The sequence below is a fragment of the Delphinus delphis genome, chromosome 5 (assembly GCF_949987515.2).
Source record: "Delphinus delphis chromosome 5, mDelDel1.2, whole genome shotgun sequence".
Lineage (NCBI taxonomy): Eukaryota > Metazoa > Chordata > Mammalia > Artiodactyla > Delphinidae > Delphinus > Delphinus delphis.
The window spans coordinates 136,216,783-136,233,187 of record NC_082687.1 but is presented as its reverse complement, the minus strand read 5'-3'; the positions used below and the strand labels follow the sequence as shown (position 1 = coordinate 136,233,187).

At 60.7% G+C, this 16,405-nt stretch overlaps 1 protein-coding gene across 1 annotated transcript in view; it reads right to left on the bottom strand.

Moving 5' to 3' along the window:
• CPZ (carboxypeptidase Z) overlaps positions 1-8,685 on the bottom strand; it is a 24,532-nt gene extending 15,847 nt beyond the window's left edge. Inside the window, exons 1-3 of the mRNA XM_060011884.1 lie at positions 8,541-8,685; positions 3,514-3,546; positions 2,245-2,619 (exon numbers count right to left, since the gene is read on the bottom strand). Coding sequence (XP_059867867.1) covers positions 2,245-2,619; positions 3,514-3,546; positions 8,541-8,628 — 496 coding nt within the window. The 5' untranslated portion in view covers positions 8,629-8,685. The remainder of the gene's footprint in view (positions 1-2,244; positions 2,620-3,513; positions 3,547-8,540) is intronic.
• Between the last annotated feature and the right edge of the window lie 7,720 nt (positions 8,686-16,405).

Sequence of the window (16,405 nt, the reverse complement as noted above, 5' to 3'; positions counted from 1 at the left end):
AGTCCGTGTTTGCTGGTAATGAAAGATCTCTTTATAATGCTTCATATCAACAGCTAAGAACAGCCCCCAGCAGACGTATCCAGCAACACAGTTCCCGGCGTTACCATGAGTAACGATCATATGTAGTTAGTTTGGAAATTTTACGAAAGACAGAACAGTAGAACACGAAGCAAGAGGCACACGGACAGAATCCTCAACCCAAGGAAACACTCCGTTCAGCTGCCGCCCCTGACTTTGGGTGTCCCGGGAGCGTCAAGCTATAACTGGGGGGAGGGAGGCAGGGTTCTGTCCTTTACTGTTGTTTACTCAGCATCGCGGTGGAAACAGTTTCGACATCTTGTCAGGGAGGCAGCAAGGCTCTGAAAGGCTCCTTACTGCCCACTATTCCACCACCCTCCTGAGGCCAGACGTTAGCTGTTATTACCCACACAACAGTGAGCATGCGGGGGGGAGGCGGAGGGGGGGGGCGATGGGAGCGGGAGGGGGCGAGAGAAAAGCTTTTTCCCCAATTTTAAAGTTTTCTTAGGAGAAATTCCTGGGCTTCCAGGTCGAGGGAAGGATGCTTTTTAGCACAATCCACAGGCCAGCTGGCTGTCCCCTCCCACCCACACAGGCATCCCAAGGCCGGCCCCAGGGCCCCCTGCCCACCCCCTTCCCCGGGGTCTCTGCGCAGGAAGACGCAGGTCCCCGCAGGCTGGGGGGAAGCACTGATGGGGAATGCTTTTCCCAAGCGTCTCACTTGCCCTGTGGTTTTGTTTCTCCTCAGAATGGTTTCCGAGGGAGAAGCAAGCAGATGGAACTGGTAATTTGGTGGCAAAATTGCCCAAAATAAACTCTCTCCAGCCCACTCTGCGGGCTCTCTCAGGGCGGGCAGGCTCAACCCCAGGGAGATGTCTGGTTTCCTTCCTCTGTTTCTCGTCCCCCACCCGGCTGTCCCCGCTGTCCACGCTTCCTGCGTCCTCACGTGCAGAGGGCTCCTGTCTGCCTGCAAGGTGCCACCCACGGGCCACCGCATCGCCCAGAAGCTGCAGGTGGACGGAACCCCCAGCTCCCCAGATTCAGCTCCAGGATCAGCCCTGAGCCCCGCACAGCCAGCGAGTGGAGGCCAGCCCAAGGCACCTCTGTGCCCCGCCCCCCGCCATCCTCAATGTCCCAGCCAGGAGCCATGGACACAGCAGGTGCCCAAGAGCTTTTGCTGAATGGACAGATGGATCCATCCATCCGTGACTGGCCTGGCTCCCACCAGCTCCACCAGGCAGGAGCCGACCGCCTGCCGCCACTGGCCTTCCCAGAGCCTCCACTTTGCATCTGTAAAATGGTTACACCAATATTCAGGGTCGCTGTGGGGTCTTCATGAGACAGTACGCGTATAGCACTTGGCCCCAGATCACGTGAACTTCCCCGCGAGCTCCATGACACGAGCATGTGAGAAGCCAGAAGCCGACGTCACTCTGCACCGCCCCGTGTCACACACTGGCCACGTGTGGCTGTCTGTATTTAAGCTCAAATTCATTAAAATCTAACCAAATCAAAATTTAGATCCTTAGTCACACTCGGGAGCCACGTGTGACCAGTGGCTGCTGACTGGGGTGGCGGTGGCACAGAGGCTTCTACTAGTGGGGCTGCTGTGGGTTCCACTGTGCACTGGAGCTATCCCTCCTCACCCAGTCTGGAAGCCCAGCCAGGGGGTAGGGAGGCCTGCAGAGGCACTTGGCCTGCACGCCCCCTCTCCTCCAGCATCTCTACCAAGCGGGGCCCCAGGAGCTCCTTGCACACCCCCCAAGACGAGGGGCTCACCACCACCTAGGGCTGCCCATTCCATCACCACGACCCAGGGTTGCCCATTCTACCTCCACTGGTTTGTCCACACGAGAAACCAAAGCCCATCTCTGCAGCCCCTCTTCCCCTCTCCCCTGGGGCTCCACAGACCCCACTTTGAGGAGTCTAGCTGCCACTCCCGGCCAGTATTCTACGTGTGGTCTTTCAGGACTGACCACAGGCATCGGCAGGCTTTGCCGGGCAGGCCTCACGGGGGGACAGGCCCTCCTCAGAACAGTGCCCTCTGTTCTCTGAAGGCGGGGGAGGGGTGCCGTCGAGGACTCACACATCTCCGCCCTCCCAGCCGCACACCTGCATCCAGGGCCTCCTTGTCGGCGCCCTGGCCCAGGCACTTCCCACCCGACGTGCGTCCTATCCGCCCGCCCGCCCCCCAGCTGCTCACCACCACGGGACTCCAGAGCCCACCTCGCAGCTTCTCCAGGGGGTTGTAGCAGCCCTCCTCCTGGCCCGCGAAGTAGCGGCCGCAGTCAAGGAAGTAGGGCCACGCCATGTCAATGGCGTCGAAGGCGGGCTGGCAGGCGTCCCGTAGCGCCTCGCAGACGTGCCGGCAGGGCCTGCGCGCCCGGCCGCCCTCGCACCGTGGGACCAGCACGGCACAGCCCAGCAGACGCAGGTCCGGGTTGCACTGGCCCTCCAGGAGGTGGTGCAGGACGCTCAGCAGGATGTACTCGGAGCTGGACTCCACCGCCACCCGGGACCGATGCTCCAGCAGCGTGGGGAAGGTCGTCTGGTTGTAGGAGGCATCGCTGCAGGTCTGGAGCTGCAGGTCCACGCATGTAGCTGGGGGAGGCGGGGTCACCACGTCACTCCCTCCCACGATGCCCCACCCAGACGCCTACTAAGGGCCTGCTCTGCCCCCGCTCAGGGCCGGGGCCTGGGGGATGGGCACCTGCAGCGTGGGAGGGAGAGGCCGGGGCCTGTGGGAGGACCAGAGAAGGCTCCCGGGGCTCACTGGTGAGAGAGCAGGGCAGGCTTCTCTGGGTCCCAGCCTCCGCGTGTGCCAAAGGGCTGCAGGAAAGCCACCCTGGCCGAGGGTCTGCCACGGTAGGGCATGCCACTGACTTCCGTATGGGGAAAAGATTTTCCTACTTTAAAAAAAATCTAGTCCCTCCACTTAGAATACACCCGATGCCTAAGTCTGGCAGGAGGGGCATTGAGGAAACGTGTGCTTCTGAGCACCTGTGATAGGTCAGAGCCACGCCGTCTCCCAAATCATCCCGAGATCAGTATTCCCTTCCTTGTTTTACAAAGGAGGAACTCAGGGCCAGGGAGGGAAGGGGCTTGTCCCAGCCCTGGACTCAGCAGGTGCCGGGCACAGGACTGGGAACGCACAGGATGAACAGCCAATGCAGCGGGTGTGTGCACACCTCACAGTCGGAACCCGGCCCACTTAGATCCCGCCTTGGCGGGGGGGAAGGGGGGAGGCGAATAGGAGGACCCCCTGCAGGAGGCCGGGCAGAGTCAGGCTCGGGAGCCCAACTGCACAGAGGGAAGGGCCTCCTTGTCTCGTTTTGTCTGATTTCTGGCTGTTTCAACTGGGTCTGGATTTAATCAATGGGCCACCTTATTCATCACCACTTTAGAACGGTGGGTTCCACCCCCTAAAACGCTTTGATAGTGTGAAGGACCTGCGTCACTGCTACAAAACAAAACCAGGAAGTCCGTGTACCGTACCGCTGTCCGCAGCTCCTGCCCTGGGGCATCCACCTGGGGAGAGAAAGGGCGGTGCTGTCAGGGGAGCGGACCCCTGCCCATCAGTCGTCCCCCACATGTGCTCAAAGGCGCTGCTGCTTCTCATTGGGTACTGGCCAGGCCGCCGGCCCCCTGCCCACCCTCCCCTTCACAGCCACCCTCTGATGTCCACATGGCCGTGCTCCCGTATTTCACAGGAGGGGAGACTGAGTCTCGAAGAGGTCACACGACTCCCCTAACGGAAGACAGCCAGGACGAAAGAGCCCTGGCTCACTGTGGTGGCCGATCGCCGTGGTGAGGATACTTCCACTGTGGCCAATTTCAGCTTCCTGCAGCTCAACGAGTTCTCACCAAATTCCCAAATATTTAACAAGCAGCCCTCAGAGGCTGTACCCGGGGCTGCACCCCCGCAGTGCCTCTCACCCCACGCTATTCCAAGTTCCCCCGAGACTCAGGCAGGCAGCGGCCCCCTCCCCTCCAGAACACTCTGCAGCATGCTGTCTCCTGTTTCCTGAGAAGAGGACCAACGCGTGAACTGTCCTTGGAACTGTGGGTTTCAAGGGTCCTCCCCGAGGCCCAGACACATGGACCCAACAGTGAGACCCCTGGGAAGGTCAGTGAGACCAACCTCAACCAACACTACCCGCCAGGTTCCCCATCAGAGGCAGGTCCCAGGTGCTCTGTGAGAGCTAAGAGGAAAAAACAGCTCCAAGAGACGGAAATCAGATTTAAATCTCAGCTGGTGCAGGGGTCCCGGGAGGCGGAAGGCAGGCTGGGTGGCGGAGGGCAGGAAACGAGACAGCGCTGGTGGTGGGGAGGGTACTTCCGGGTGGTGCAGTGGTTGACGCTCCCAGTGCAGAGGACCCGGGTTCGATCCCTGATCAGGGAACTAGATCCCACACGCATGCCGCAACTAAGAGTTCACATGCCACAACTAAGGAGCCCGGCTGCCGCAACTAAGACCAGGGGCAAATAAGTAAGTAAATAAACAAACAAACAAACAGAAAGTGGGAAGTGGGTGCAGGGGGAGCCCAGGAGGAGCAGCATAAGGAGGCTAGGACCAGAGGGAAAGGCTCTTTCTAACCCCGTAACCTCATCGCGAACTAGGCCTGGACCACAGCAAGGGTGGGACCTGCTTCTAGGGATTCGCCTTAAGATCTGGGGGTCGTGGAAACCCGCCTGAGCACGTCAGTCCCCAGTGGCGGGGACGCGGCGGGGGCCCGGCAGCCCCCCGTGAGGACCTCTGCACACGGTTCCCCCACCGTGGACTAGGCGGCCACAGTCCCTGACCCCTCGGGCCAGCTCTCGAAGCTCTCATGGGATGGAGACGTTCAGGGTGCCCTCTCACCACCTGGTGAGCCAAGGACTCAGGCTGTCCTAACCGGCTGGTACCACTTGGCAAAGAAACGGGCAAGAGAATCATTTTCCTAAAGTATCCAGGCAGTGGAACTGCCACCCTTAACGCAACAGAGAGGGCTGCTGCGTGTCCACCACCCATGCCCTCAGCTACCCGCAATGCCCGCTGGGATGAGGCTGGCGGTGAGTGAGGACACCAGGGAGTGTGAGGCACCTGCTCTCAGCCTGCAGCCTGGGAATTTCCACGCACCCGCCCGACTCCACGCCTTTACGGTCTAAAGTGTCTCCAGACTTGTGCCCACTGCCCTCTGCGGCATGAGGAGGCGTGAGGATGAATCAAAACATAAGGGAAAGAAAGAAAGAACCAGAAACCGGCCCAGGGCAGCTTGGAACGCTGCGCTGTCACCTGCTTGTCTGCGCTGATGTCGGGAGAACAGATGAAAGGACGCGATCGGAGCAGGACCCCCGGGAGCATCCGTGCCCAGGGCTCACACTCAGAACTCACGCTCAGCTCGGCCGACCCGCCCTCACGGCCCGTGCGAGCTCGGACCCACACGGACGCCACGACTCAGTCAGCTCGGGAGCCCGAGGCCTCCCTAGGCGGATGGCTCCAGCCAAGGCCCCCACCCCTCCTCATGCCTGCACCCACCACGCCGAGGCTGCGCCTGCCGTGTGCCCAGCCCAGAGCCAAGGGGGGCGAACCTGAAGATCTGCTCAGATTCTCGGCAGGCGCTCAGTGGGCAGAGCCCCCGCTGGCCCCGGGGCCTGTGCTGGCCTCAGGCAAACGCGTGGCAGGGAGGCCGGAGCACAGTGACTGCCACGCCTGCTCCTTCAAAGCCATCAGATGCCACACGGTCGCCTGGACTTGAGTGGATCTGACAAGCGGATCCTCCCGGTTTCACGTGGCTTCGAGCCTCCCTGAGTCACAGGTGAGAAAACTGAAGTTGGGGAATCAAGCTCCTCTCTGTGCCTCAGTCTTCTCATCTGTAAAATGGGGATGATACTAAGAGTGCCCACTGTTGTTGGAGGGTCCGATGAGGTGGTGCTGAGGCCAGGGCCTGGGCCCAGTAAGGGCCCAACACACAGTGGCTTGGGGTCGCACGGGGAGAAGGAGGGACGGCCCGTTGTGACCCTCCCGCCAGACAGCGATGCCCAGTGGGAGGACAAGGGCGCGGCATCTGCTGACTTGGTCACCAACACTTCCAGGGTGGGCACCGGAAGCAAGACAGAGAGATGGGTGGACTCGCTTCCTGCGGCTACCACAACAAAGAACCACAAATTGGAACAACAAACATTGTTCCTCTCCCGGTTCTGGAGGCCAAAAGCCTGAAATCAAGCTGCTGGCAGGCCACACCCTCCGCAGGGTCCGGGGAGGGTCCTCCTGCCTCCTCCAGCTTCCACCCCCAGCAACCCTGGCTGTGGCCACATCACCCTGCTCTCTGTCTCTGTCACCACACGTCCTTCCTGGTGTGTCTGTGTCCAAATTTCCTCCTTCTTCTAAGGACACCAGTCATTGGATTCAGGACCCCCCCTAAAGCAGTGCAACCTCTTCCTAATGTGACCGTACCTGCAAAGACCCTGTTTCCCATGAAAGTCACAGTCACAGGAAGGGGGAAGGGGGGTAGGACTTCAACATATCTTTGGGGGACACAATTCAACCCATAACGATAAGCAAGCCCCAGGGGGTGCCTTTGGGGAGCTCGGGCTGGAGGTGGTGTGAGAGAGGACACGCCATGCAGGACGGTAGCCACGAGCACTTAAAAAAGAACGTAAAACAGTTCATTCTTAATTTTTACATTGATGACAAAACACTGAAACAATGTTTCAGATATATTGGGTTAAATCAAATTTGTTATTAAAGTTAATTTCGCCTGTTTCTTATTATCTCGCTCGTGTGGCTTCTGGGAAATGTGAAGTGATGTATGTAGTTGGCATCGTTCTGTCGGGCGGCGCTGGTCCCAAGGCTGCTTTTGAGCAGTCCACACGTGACCGTTACACCTCTTGACCACAAGGTGTCAGCATGTCTTCAATGAAGGGAGCAACATTGACCTGGGGCTGAAGGTCTTCGAGGCGAGGAACGATAATAGAATGAGGTAAGAGAGGTCAGGCCATCTGCCCAAGACCACACAGCAGTGTAGAGGACTCAGGATTTGAACCCAGACCTGCCTGGCCCCTAGGAGCATGAAAGTTGCCTCAAACCCCAGGCTCTCGATAAAGACCTGAGGGAGGCAAGGGACAGGCGGGGGGAAGCGTCTGGGCCCGCTCTGAGCCCTGGGACGGTGAGGACGTGGATATATTCCTGGACATAAAAGCCTGGACTCAGGCTGCCTGGCCCTGCCCACGTCAGCGTGCGGTCTGGAAAAGGCACTGGGTTTCCATGGACCACACATGCTCATCTGTAAGGAGAAGATCCAACCAGAGGAAGGAATTATTCTAGAAACAGTCACTGATGCCACCACGGAGTGGAGGACAGAGATCCACCCTGCTCATCCCTCCAGGTGAGGAAGGGGCAACCTGGGTCCAGAGGAGGGGGCTGCATTTCTCCCTGGAAAAAGGGGAGGTCAGGGAGAGCTTCCTGGAAGAGGGGACTGTAATCCCTGACATTTCCTGGGGCCTCAGGAGAGGACCCTCAGGGGAGGGCCCGTCCATGACACCACGCAAGTTCCATCTGCATCCCGTGCACAGATGTGCAGGAGTGCGTGTGAACACACACACACACACCCATACACACTCCGCCTGGCCCGGGTCTTTCTGTAGCAAGTGGGGGAGGAAAAAGGTGAAGCGGGGTAGAGGAGGAGAGAAAATTCAGTTTGGGCTGAGGGAGAAGAAAGGGAAACGATGGCCGTCGGCACATTCGAGAGGCATCTTGCTCCTGGCACACCCACTGGGCTGGTGCCCGCAAGTTCTCAGGTATCCACAAACCTCCAGCGCTCGAGAGATTCCGAATCTGACATGCCCAGACCCCTGTGCCCCAGGGGACCCCGCCCTCCAGGGGCACAGATGTCTGCTGCTGCTAAGAACCCTGAGGGCAGCGGACTAGATACACCCTCACCTTTAAACGTAAAGGGAAAGCAGCGAGGCCCACTCCAGAACGGGAGGTGTGGTCAGGACCGGAGCCCGGGCTCCCAGCTGGCCCCCGCCTCAGCCCGGCACCCGGGAGGGTCCCTGGCTCCCGACACTCTCCCCCTCCCCCTGCCCCAGAATCCTACCCCCTCCTCCCCGGCCCTCTGCGCCCACTTCCGGAGACGCTGTTGTCCAGGCCGCAGAGATGGGAGGGAGGGGTCAAGAGTGTGCCCTGCCCAGAGGCCGCCCCCCTCCTGGAAGGACCAGGGACCTCGGACGACCTCTCCTCCTGCAAAGTTCTGGCATCCGCTCCCTCGGACCCCACCTGCAGGGCGCCCTGCCCGCTGTGCCCAGACCGAGAAGAAGCCCCGGCCAGAGCACCGGGTACCTCCGCTGCCCACAAGCTGCCTGTGCGTTCCGCCCGGGGGTCCCAGCCTGGATGCGCTCAGACAGCCGGCTGCCCGCTCCTGCGCAGACCCCGAGGTCCAAGGTCACAGGGTGCCCACTTGGGGACCATGGGTCACGCGGGGGATAGTTCCCGGTTCCGGGGCGCCGAGTTCCACCCCAGGGCGCGGGCCGTACGGCCTTACCCGCGGCGTCCGGGGTGGGCTCGCACCAGGGCCGGGCGGCGGCGAGGACCAGCATCGCGAAGAGCAGCGGCGGCGGCGGGGGCCGCATGGTGGGCGGCGGGCAGGGTGGCGGGCAGTGATGTGGCACTCGGGCCGGGGCGCAGCGCCGCGCGGGCTCCCGCCCCCCACGAGCGCGGAGTCGGATTACAGCACGGCGGCGCCAGGAGCCGCGCAGAGCGATGCGGCGGGAGGGACCAAGGAGCGCGCAGCCCGCTTCCGGGCCGATGCTCCGCCCCGAGCGGTGGGTGCCCTCCCTGGGGCTCGGTTTCTGCCTACCCCCTGACCTCCAGATCCCCTGCTGATCCTGCCTACGAACCCTGATTCCTGGGGTCTGTGGGCAAGACTGGTCCGTGCTGGACCCAACTGGCGGGGAGCCAGGCCAAATCATCCCCAGCTCTGGGCCTGGGTCCCAGGACAGGAGTGATTGAGTGTCCCCACCTCCCCTCACCGTCACAGGCTGTGGATGCACCTGAAGGGTCGGGGGGCGGGGGAGCGGTCAGGTACCAAGAAGGGCAGGCAGCTCCTCGGTCGCCTTGGGCGACCCCCCACCTCTGAGCCGGCACCCTGGGGAGGAGCCCCCTCCGGGTTTGCTCCCAGCAGGACCTGCCAGGGAGTCTGGCACCAGGGGTCCTCAGTGAAACGTGGCAGTCCCTCCACTCAGCCCATTAAAGGAGCCAATAGAGGTCCAGGTGGTGGCGTAAAGGCTCACGGGGGTGTCTCCTCCATCCCCCCCACCCGCCCCCAGCCGATGGCAGGGCAAAAGCACCTCAGGGGCGGGCAGAGAGCCCAGCGCAGACACCCTAACTCCAGGGCAACATGTCTACACCTGGGGGTGCGAGAGAGCCCCTTCCCACTCCCCTCCCCTCCCCCGTGCTCCTGCCTGCATCACCAGGAGCCGTCCCGGCAGGAGGCCTGAGGGGCCTGGGAGAAGGGAGGCCCAGGACCTCAGCCCCAAGGGGAGAAAAAGGTGGTTCCTAGAGCCCCTCTCTCCTCCCAGGGTCAGGACTGCTTGGGCGTTCGGCCAGCGCCTTTGAAACCCTCCCCCCGCCCCCCCAAGGAGCTGGACAGGTGCTCACTCTGCTGTCCAGATGTGCGCACATCTGCCTGCCAGCCACTTCTCACAGCCCCACAGCTGTGGTCCAGCCAGCATGTACGTTGCTGTGCTCGTGCCCTGAGTACTGGGAACAGTGCGGGCCAGACACGGAGGTCCTCAGCCCAGCATCGTCCCCTGGGGCAGGTCCCTCCCCAGCTGGGCCACTGGCCCAGACCATCTTTGGAGGCCGGTTCCTATATGGGCCTCCTTCACCAACTGTCCTGGCTGGCAGGGAGGCCGGACCCTGGAGCCAGATGTCACCCAGCCCTAAGACTTGGGATGAGCCGCTTAGCCCAGAGGCTGGGGTGACAGTGACAGTACCTGCTGTGGAGCACACATGGGAAGAGGGCTTTGACCCATCGTTGGCTCAGAGAAGGAGCCGCTCACTCCACTCACGTCAGCACCTCCAGAGTCTGGGGCGCTGGCCTCCATGCTACCCTCTGTCCACATGGACTGCAGGCTTGTCCTTCCAGAAGCCCCTGGCCTTTCTCTGGGCAGTCTCCCGGGCACTTTCCTTCGACTTCCCCTCTGAGGTTTCTGGCCCACACTGGGAGTGTGAATGCAGACCCCAGTCTTCCTGAGTGCCAGCTGGTGGTGCCCGTACTGGGGGACGTGTGTTTCCTCCCCCTCCCTCACCCCCATGCGCCCACATGGGCATAGGTGAGTCTCCTGGCTGTCCCCTCCTGCGACGGGTTCAGTTCTGAGCCTGAGCCCTTAGATGGTCAGCTTCGCGCCTCCGATGACAGCCCTCTCGTCCGGTTTGTTTTTCTCTCTGAGAGGTGCGTAACAGTAACGATACAGCTTTAAACCAGAGGCGTTTGGGCTTGGGTGAAAAAGATCAGTGTTAGCTGTTGTTTTTAAAGGACAGGGAGGGTGGGAGGGAGGGAGACGCAAGCGGGAAGAGATATGGGGGCATACGTATGTGTATAACTGATTCACTTTGTTATAAAGCAGAAACGGACACACCGTTGTAAAGGAATTATACTCCAATAAAGATGTAAAAAAAAAAAAGACCGAGTGAGAAGACTCTGGTGATCCCCTCTAGGACTACACTCTTCCCTCTCCAATGAAGTTGGAAGGAACAGCCTCTCGCAAAAGCTTTTTAGCCAAGAGGTCGATCCACCAAATCGTTCTGATCCGAAGGATCCAAATGGTTCGTCGGGGGCGAGTCCCAGGCAAGGTTAACCCTTTCCAAGGGCCAGACCCTCCCCAGGCACTGAATCCCCGCCACCGAATAATGGGCCAGAGGGGTGGGGGCAGCCTGCGGCGAGGCCTGTGCGTCAGGATGGAGCAGATGAACAGAAGGTGCAGGGAACCTGAGTCTGCAGGCGCTCGGCTGCCTGGGCCAGCGGACAAGCCCGTGGTGGCTGCTTGCAGAATAAGATGCTGGGCGAGGAGCCACACGGTGTTGCGGAAAGCGCAGAGACTCTGCCATTCCTTATCTGCCACTTCACCCTTGGAAGGACGCTCAGCCAGAGACTGACCTCAGCAAGGGACTCCTGATGGCCAGGGGTGTGTGCCCAGCAGCCAGGAGCCCATAGGTGACGGGAATCCACTCCCCGCCGGCTGGAGACGGTTTCCTGTGCGCCCCTCCTTCAGTGTCTGGCCGAAGCACCAAAGCCTCAGGGAGCCACCCCCATGCCCCCACCTCCCCAGGAGCCCCTCCCCATGCTTCCTCTGGGACAGCGCTCCGTTCAGTAAATTAACCATGTTTAATTCAAGCACGAGGGCTCTCCAGACACGGGCTCTGTGCCGCCCCTGCCGGGCACTGGAGAGATGTCCTCCTCTCATGCAGCCCTTGCCTGGAGTTGCCAGCAAGGAAGCTGGCAGCCACCCTCTGTGCAGAGGCGAGTCATTCCCGCCCTGTGGGTTGCAGGTCCTCTGAGCATCGGAGAGGAGGCAGGGACTCTCCCCAGAAGGGCATGAGCTTTGCAGGAGAGCCAAGTGCCCCTCCCGGCACACATGGTGCAGGGTCTAGTAGGGGTCATCCTGGAGGCCCAGCAGGGGACCCGCCTTCCTGGTCACGGACAGCTGGCTTCAGGCTAATGCAAGGGCAGCTTTTTCTCCTTCCCAGAGAAATGAGAGACTCTTTGAATAAAGTGTTTATTGGTTCACAAAGTTCCTGGGACCCAACACCATTTTGCAATACATTTAAGTGCACATGAAAAGTATCTTTCAAATAAAAAAAAAAAAACACCACAAGCCCAGGATGAAAGACAACACAGGGACTTCCCTGGTGGCACAGTGGTCAAGAATCCTCCTGCCAATGCAGGGGACACGGGTTCGATCCAGGAAGATCCCACATGCCGCTGAGCAACTAAGCCCATGCGCCATAACTACTGAGCCTGCGCTCTAGAGCCTGCGAGCCACAACTACTGAGCCCGCGTGCCGCAACTACTGAAGCCCATGCGCCTAGAGCCCGTGCTCCACAACAAGAGAAGCCACCGCAGTGAGAAGCCCGCGCACCGCAATGAAGAGTAGTGCCCACCCACCGCCACTAGAGGAAGCCCGCGTGCAGCAACGAAGACCCAACACAGCCAATAAACAATAAATAAATTTATAAAGAAAAAAAAGAAAGACAACACAGTGAGTAAGCCACATCAGCTGAGAGAGAGGATGTTCTAGAATGCCTAGCACAGACACAGCTAACAGCACTCCCCCGGGAGGGGCCTGTGCCTGAGTGGTCTTCTAGAAAATTCCGTGGGGCTTCAGGGAAGACAGAATAGGGAGAGGAACAGCCACCACCTCTAATAAGTGTCGTCTCTTTCCAACCGTGACATTTTCAGCAGGACAGTATGCACACATTTCCTCAAGTGGATGTAAGGCTCTAAGAGCGGATTTTCACATGGCAAGCCTGTGCGTGGCTTGGCATGGGGCCCAGCCCTGCCGGCTGGCACGCTTCTCCCACCCTGGGGATGTTCCCAGGAAGTAGAAGCGGGTTCGACCTGCAGATTCATGGCCTGGCTCTGAAGTTACAGACAAGCGGACCACGCTCTCCTTTGCAAGAACCGGGGGCGCCCGGGGGAGACCCGTGGGCTCTGGGTCCACATGCCTCCTGTGAATGAGGGCAGCGAAGCCCGCCACTGCCTCATATCTGCAGCCTACCGCCCAGGGCTGGAGTGACGGCTTCCACTGAACTGACTGAGTAGTTTATTTTTTAACTGCTTCCTGACCCCGTATCTATAGCTATTATTCTCTCAAGTAATTTGCTTTGTTTGAATTGCACCTTATATTTTATGAGCGCTTAAATATACCCTGCTGGCGGGAGGTGCTGGAGAATCAGCCGCAGCAGAGCCAACAACACCCAGTTAGTTGGAAAAGAATTCGTCAAGGCGGCTCCACCAGGCTACAAACTGTTACTAACGCCTTGAGAGGCCGAAAGAGCTGACTGCTGTGTGTGTGTTTGGAAGGAACGAACTCAGGACCCACCTCGCCCTGGACCTGGGCGGGGGCCAGCGCTGCGGGCTCTGCAGGGTCCTGTGGGCGGGCCCCTGTCAGACAGTCCGTCTTACCAGGTGGCGTCCCCCACCCCCAATCACGCCGCCCACCCCTGGTTCTGCAGGGGGCCGGGAGGAAGGAAACAGTGATGAACAGGATTGAAGAGGGAATCGAATCCATTCGTTCATTCACTCACTCACCTGTACAGCCTCCCTCTGCTGGGCACCATTCTCTCTTTGAACTGTGACATAGGACAGATGTGCGCGCAATTCCCGGACACTGTGCCCTGGGTCCATTTGGCAACAATGACAGCGGGTGGCCCTACCCAGGAACGTTCCCCTGGATGGACCACTAGACTGAGGGTGATGTCACCCAAGGGAAGCCCCACCCTCTCTGGGCTCCAGGGCTGAGGACAGTGGCTGCAGTGGGGGAGGGAGGCCCCCAGCCTCCCGGCCGCTGCCCCCCTGGACTCCTGGGCTCTACCCGCTGCTGTCACTCTCTTGACCTTCTCATGACTGTCATCAAGAGGCCCAACGGTGGCCTTGGGAGATGGGGATGGGGTCCCCGTGCTCTTCTGTCCTCATCAGAAAAGGCTGAGACACAGACACTCTTTGTGTCCTTCCCCAGTCAAGATTCTCATCCTTTGGAGGAAATAGACCAAAAAAAGGCAGACGGGGTGCAGGTGTGACCAATGAGTCCAGCCTCTGAGCATCACGATGAATAGAAGTGGAGCAGAGGGAACCGACGGCAAGATTTCTCGGGGGACCCGCCCCTGCCCGCACTGGAGCACCCCACCCTGATCACAGGTTGTCGGACGTGCCGAGTGGGGGCCCCAAACTAGACTCCCCGCGGGACTTAACTCCCTAACCTGGACAATTCTGAGAGGCAAGGGGGGCAATGTTAATAACTGGGCCGGAGCAGCAGGTGCTAACCTGGGCCGCCCCAGCAGACCCTAAGTGAGTGTAGCCACCCTACCCGTAACGACAGCTGTCACTTACAGGAGACCTGCCGTGTACCTGGCACTGCACAGGGGGCACCTTGAATCATCACAACAACCTCAGAAAGGAGGTGGGGAAACAGGCTCAGAGAGGGCAAGCCACTGTCCAAGGGCCACCCCCAGCCACAAGCCCAGGCCTGGAGCTGAAACGATCCCCACTGTGACAACGTGAGCACGGATGGTGACAAGGGCACGAGCCCCACCAGCCTGTCAGGCGATCGAGCAGGTAGCTCGGCGGCAGTGGCCACACTCACACAAGCACACCTGTGCTCTAGGGATTTGGAAGTTTCTAGAACCACAGGGGAGTCCACATGGCAGCCCTGACGCTTACTGGCTGAGTGGCTCTGGGCCTCAGGCACGGGTGTCCTGGGAGTGAGTCTGGGAGCAGCACAGCGGGTTACTGTTCGGAAAGCATTGCCTGGCTCGAGCTGTTGAAACTCAGGCTTTGTGTCCTAAACACAGACACACACACACACACGTGTGTCCCCGTGCCCCTGCACACGTGTGCTTACACACACGCGCACATGTGTGCACATGCAGACGTGATCCTGGGTCAGGTTAACCGCTGGCTCAGGGAACACCACCCCTCCTTCTGTCTGCGATGGCTCCCAGGCCGTCTCCCCAAACCAGAGTCCCCGCCAGGTTTCACGGGAGGAAACATGGTGCCCGCGATCCAGGAGAAACCCACACCGCGTGCCCGAGCCGGCCGGGGTCAGTGGCCAACAGTCACGTGTCCTGAGCACGGAGCCTCAGCAGGAGCTGGACGCGGAGAGGACAGCGCCCTCCAGCGAGCAGAGAAGCTCAGGGACGCCCCTCCTCAGCCTGTGGGGAACGTTTACCTCCTCCCAACACCAGCTAACAAACAAAACGGGCTGAGGAGACAGACAGCCTGACCTCACGGTGTGTCCTAGAGCCCCAGGAGGACCTCGTGTGAACAAAGCCGGGCGCCCGGACCCGCGCCCCGTGCCTGCTTTCTGCCCTGGGCTGTGGCCTGGGCCACGGGTGACCCAGCCCCGTGAGGCTGAGGGCCGTCAGCTCCTCCCGGGGGCAGTGAGGACCACCCAGGGAGTCTGACCACAGCAGGGCCCTGGCCACGGAGTGAGAATCCCAAGAGCACAGACCCACGCTGCCCTTGTCACAGGACCTTGACAATGGTACCCAGAAGGCCCCTGACACGGGCTCTTTCCCAATCTCCTGCAAGCTCCAGGCCAGGGTGTCCAGGGAACGGATGGGAGGGGGGGCAAAGAGACCACTCACCCGGGTGTGACAGTCCTGAGGCCCGGCCTGGCCCTGCCCCCAGGGTGCCTGCAGCCCACGCCCGGGGGATGCTGAGTTTCAGGCTTACGCTGCTCCCAGCTTGCCTAAGTGATTCTGAACACTTCCCAGGACGAGACAGAGCCAGGTGCTGGCTCAGACGGACCCACCGACTGTGCCCGGCTCAGCCTCCCTGGGTGCGGCAGTCGCTTCATTTAAAGCACAGCAAGTGTGGCTGGGGACATCCCAGTCCCGGTGCCTCTGACGAGAGCTGAGATGAGGCCCCGGGCGCCTCAGGTGTTGACGAGGGGCCTGTGCATGTTGGCTTCCCTCCAGGTCCCCGGCTGGAAGACCTCAGAGCCCGACTGAACCGGAGCCCACCCCGCCCAGCAGTTCCCAGGACAGGGGCCTGACAGCCAAGACCCATCCAGTCACAACACGTGGGGCAAAGCAGCTGATGAAGGACCCGCTGAAGATGCCGGGCTTCCTGGCAGCCCCCGGGCAGCCCTGCTTCCGCTCGCAGAGGCAGCCCCGCCGCACGCTGCAGGGAGAGGAGAGGCCAGTAGTCAGGGCGCCAGGAGGGCAGGGGACAGAGCTGCGCCCAGGAGGGCAGGGGACAGAGCTGAGCCCAGAGCCAAGAGCTCAAGGTGAAGTCGTGGAGGCACAGGCAGAAGGAAGGAGGGGACAGTCTCCCCCCCCCCCCCCCCCCCCGCCTTTCCCCGTTCTAAGCCCCTCCCTCCCCTCCCCCGGCGCTTCGTTCGCTCAGTGCAGAGAGAACTAAGACCCGCTCAGGGGGGAGCAGGCTGCATCCTCGTGAGGAGAAGCCTCCTGGGCCTGCGGGGACATGGGAAGGGTGCATCGTGGCGCAGGGGCTGCGGGAGCCCTGTGCACAGGTGGGGGAGGGCAACACTTAGCAGCGACCCCAGCTGGAGAGTCAGCGGGCACGTGCATGCCAAGCAGTGAGCCGACGGAACCCGGCAGATCCTCCCCAAGACTCGAGAGTCCCCAGGTCAGGCAAAGGCACAGGGTCAGCAGAACAGAAAC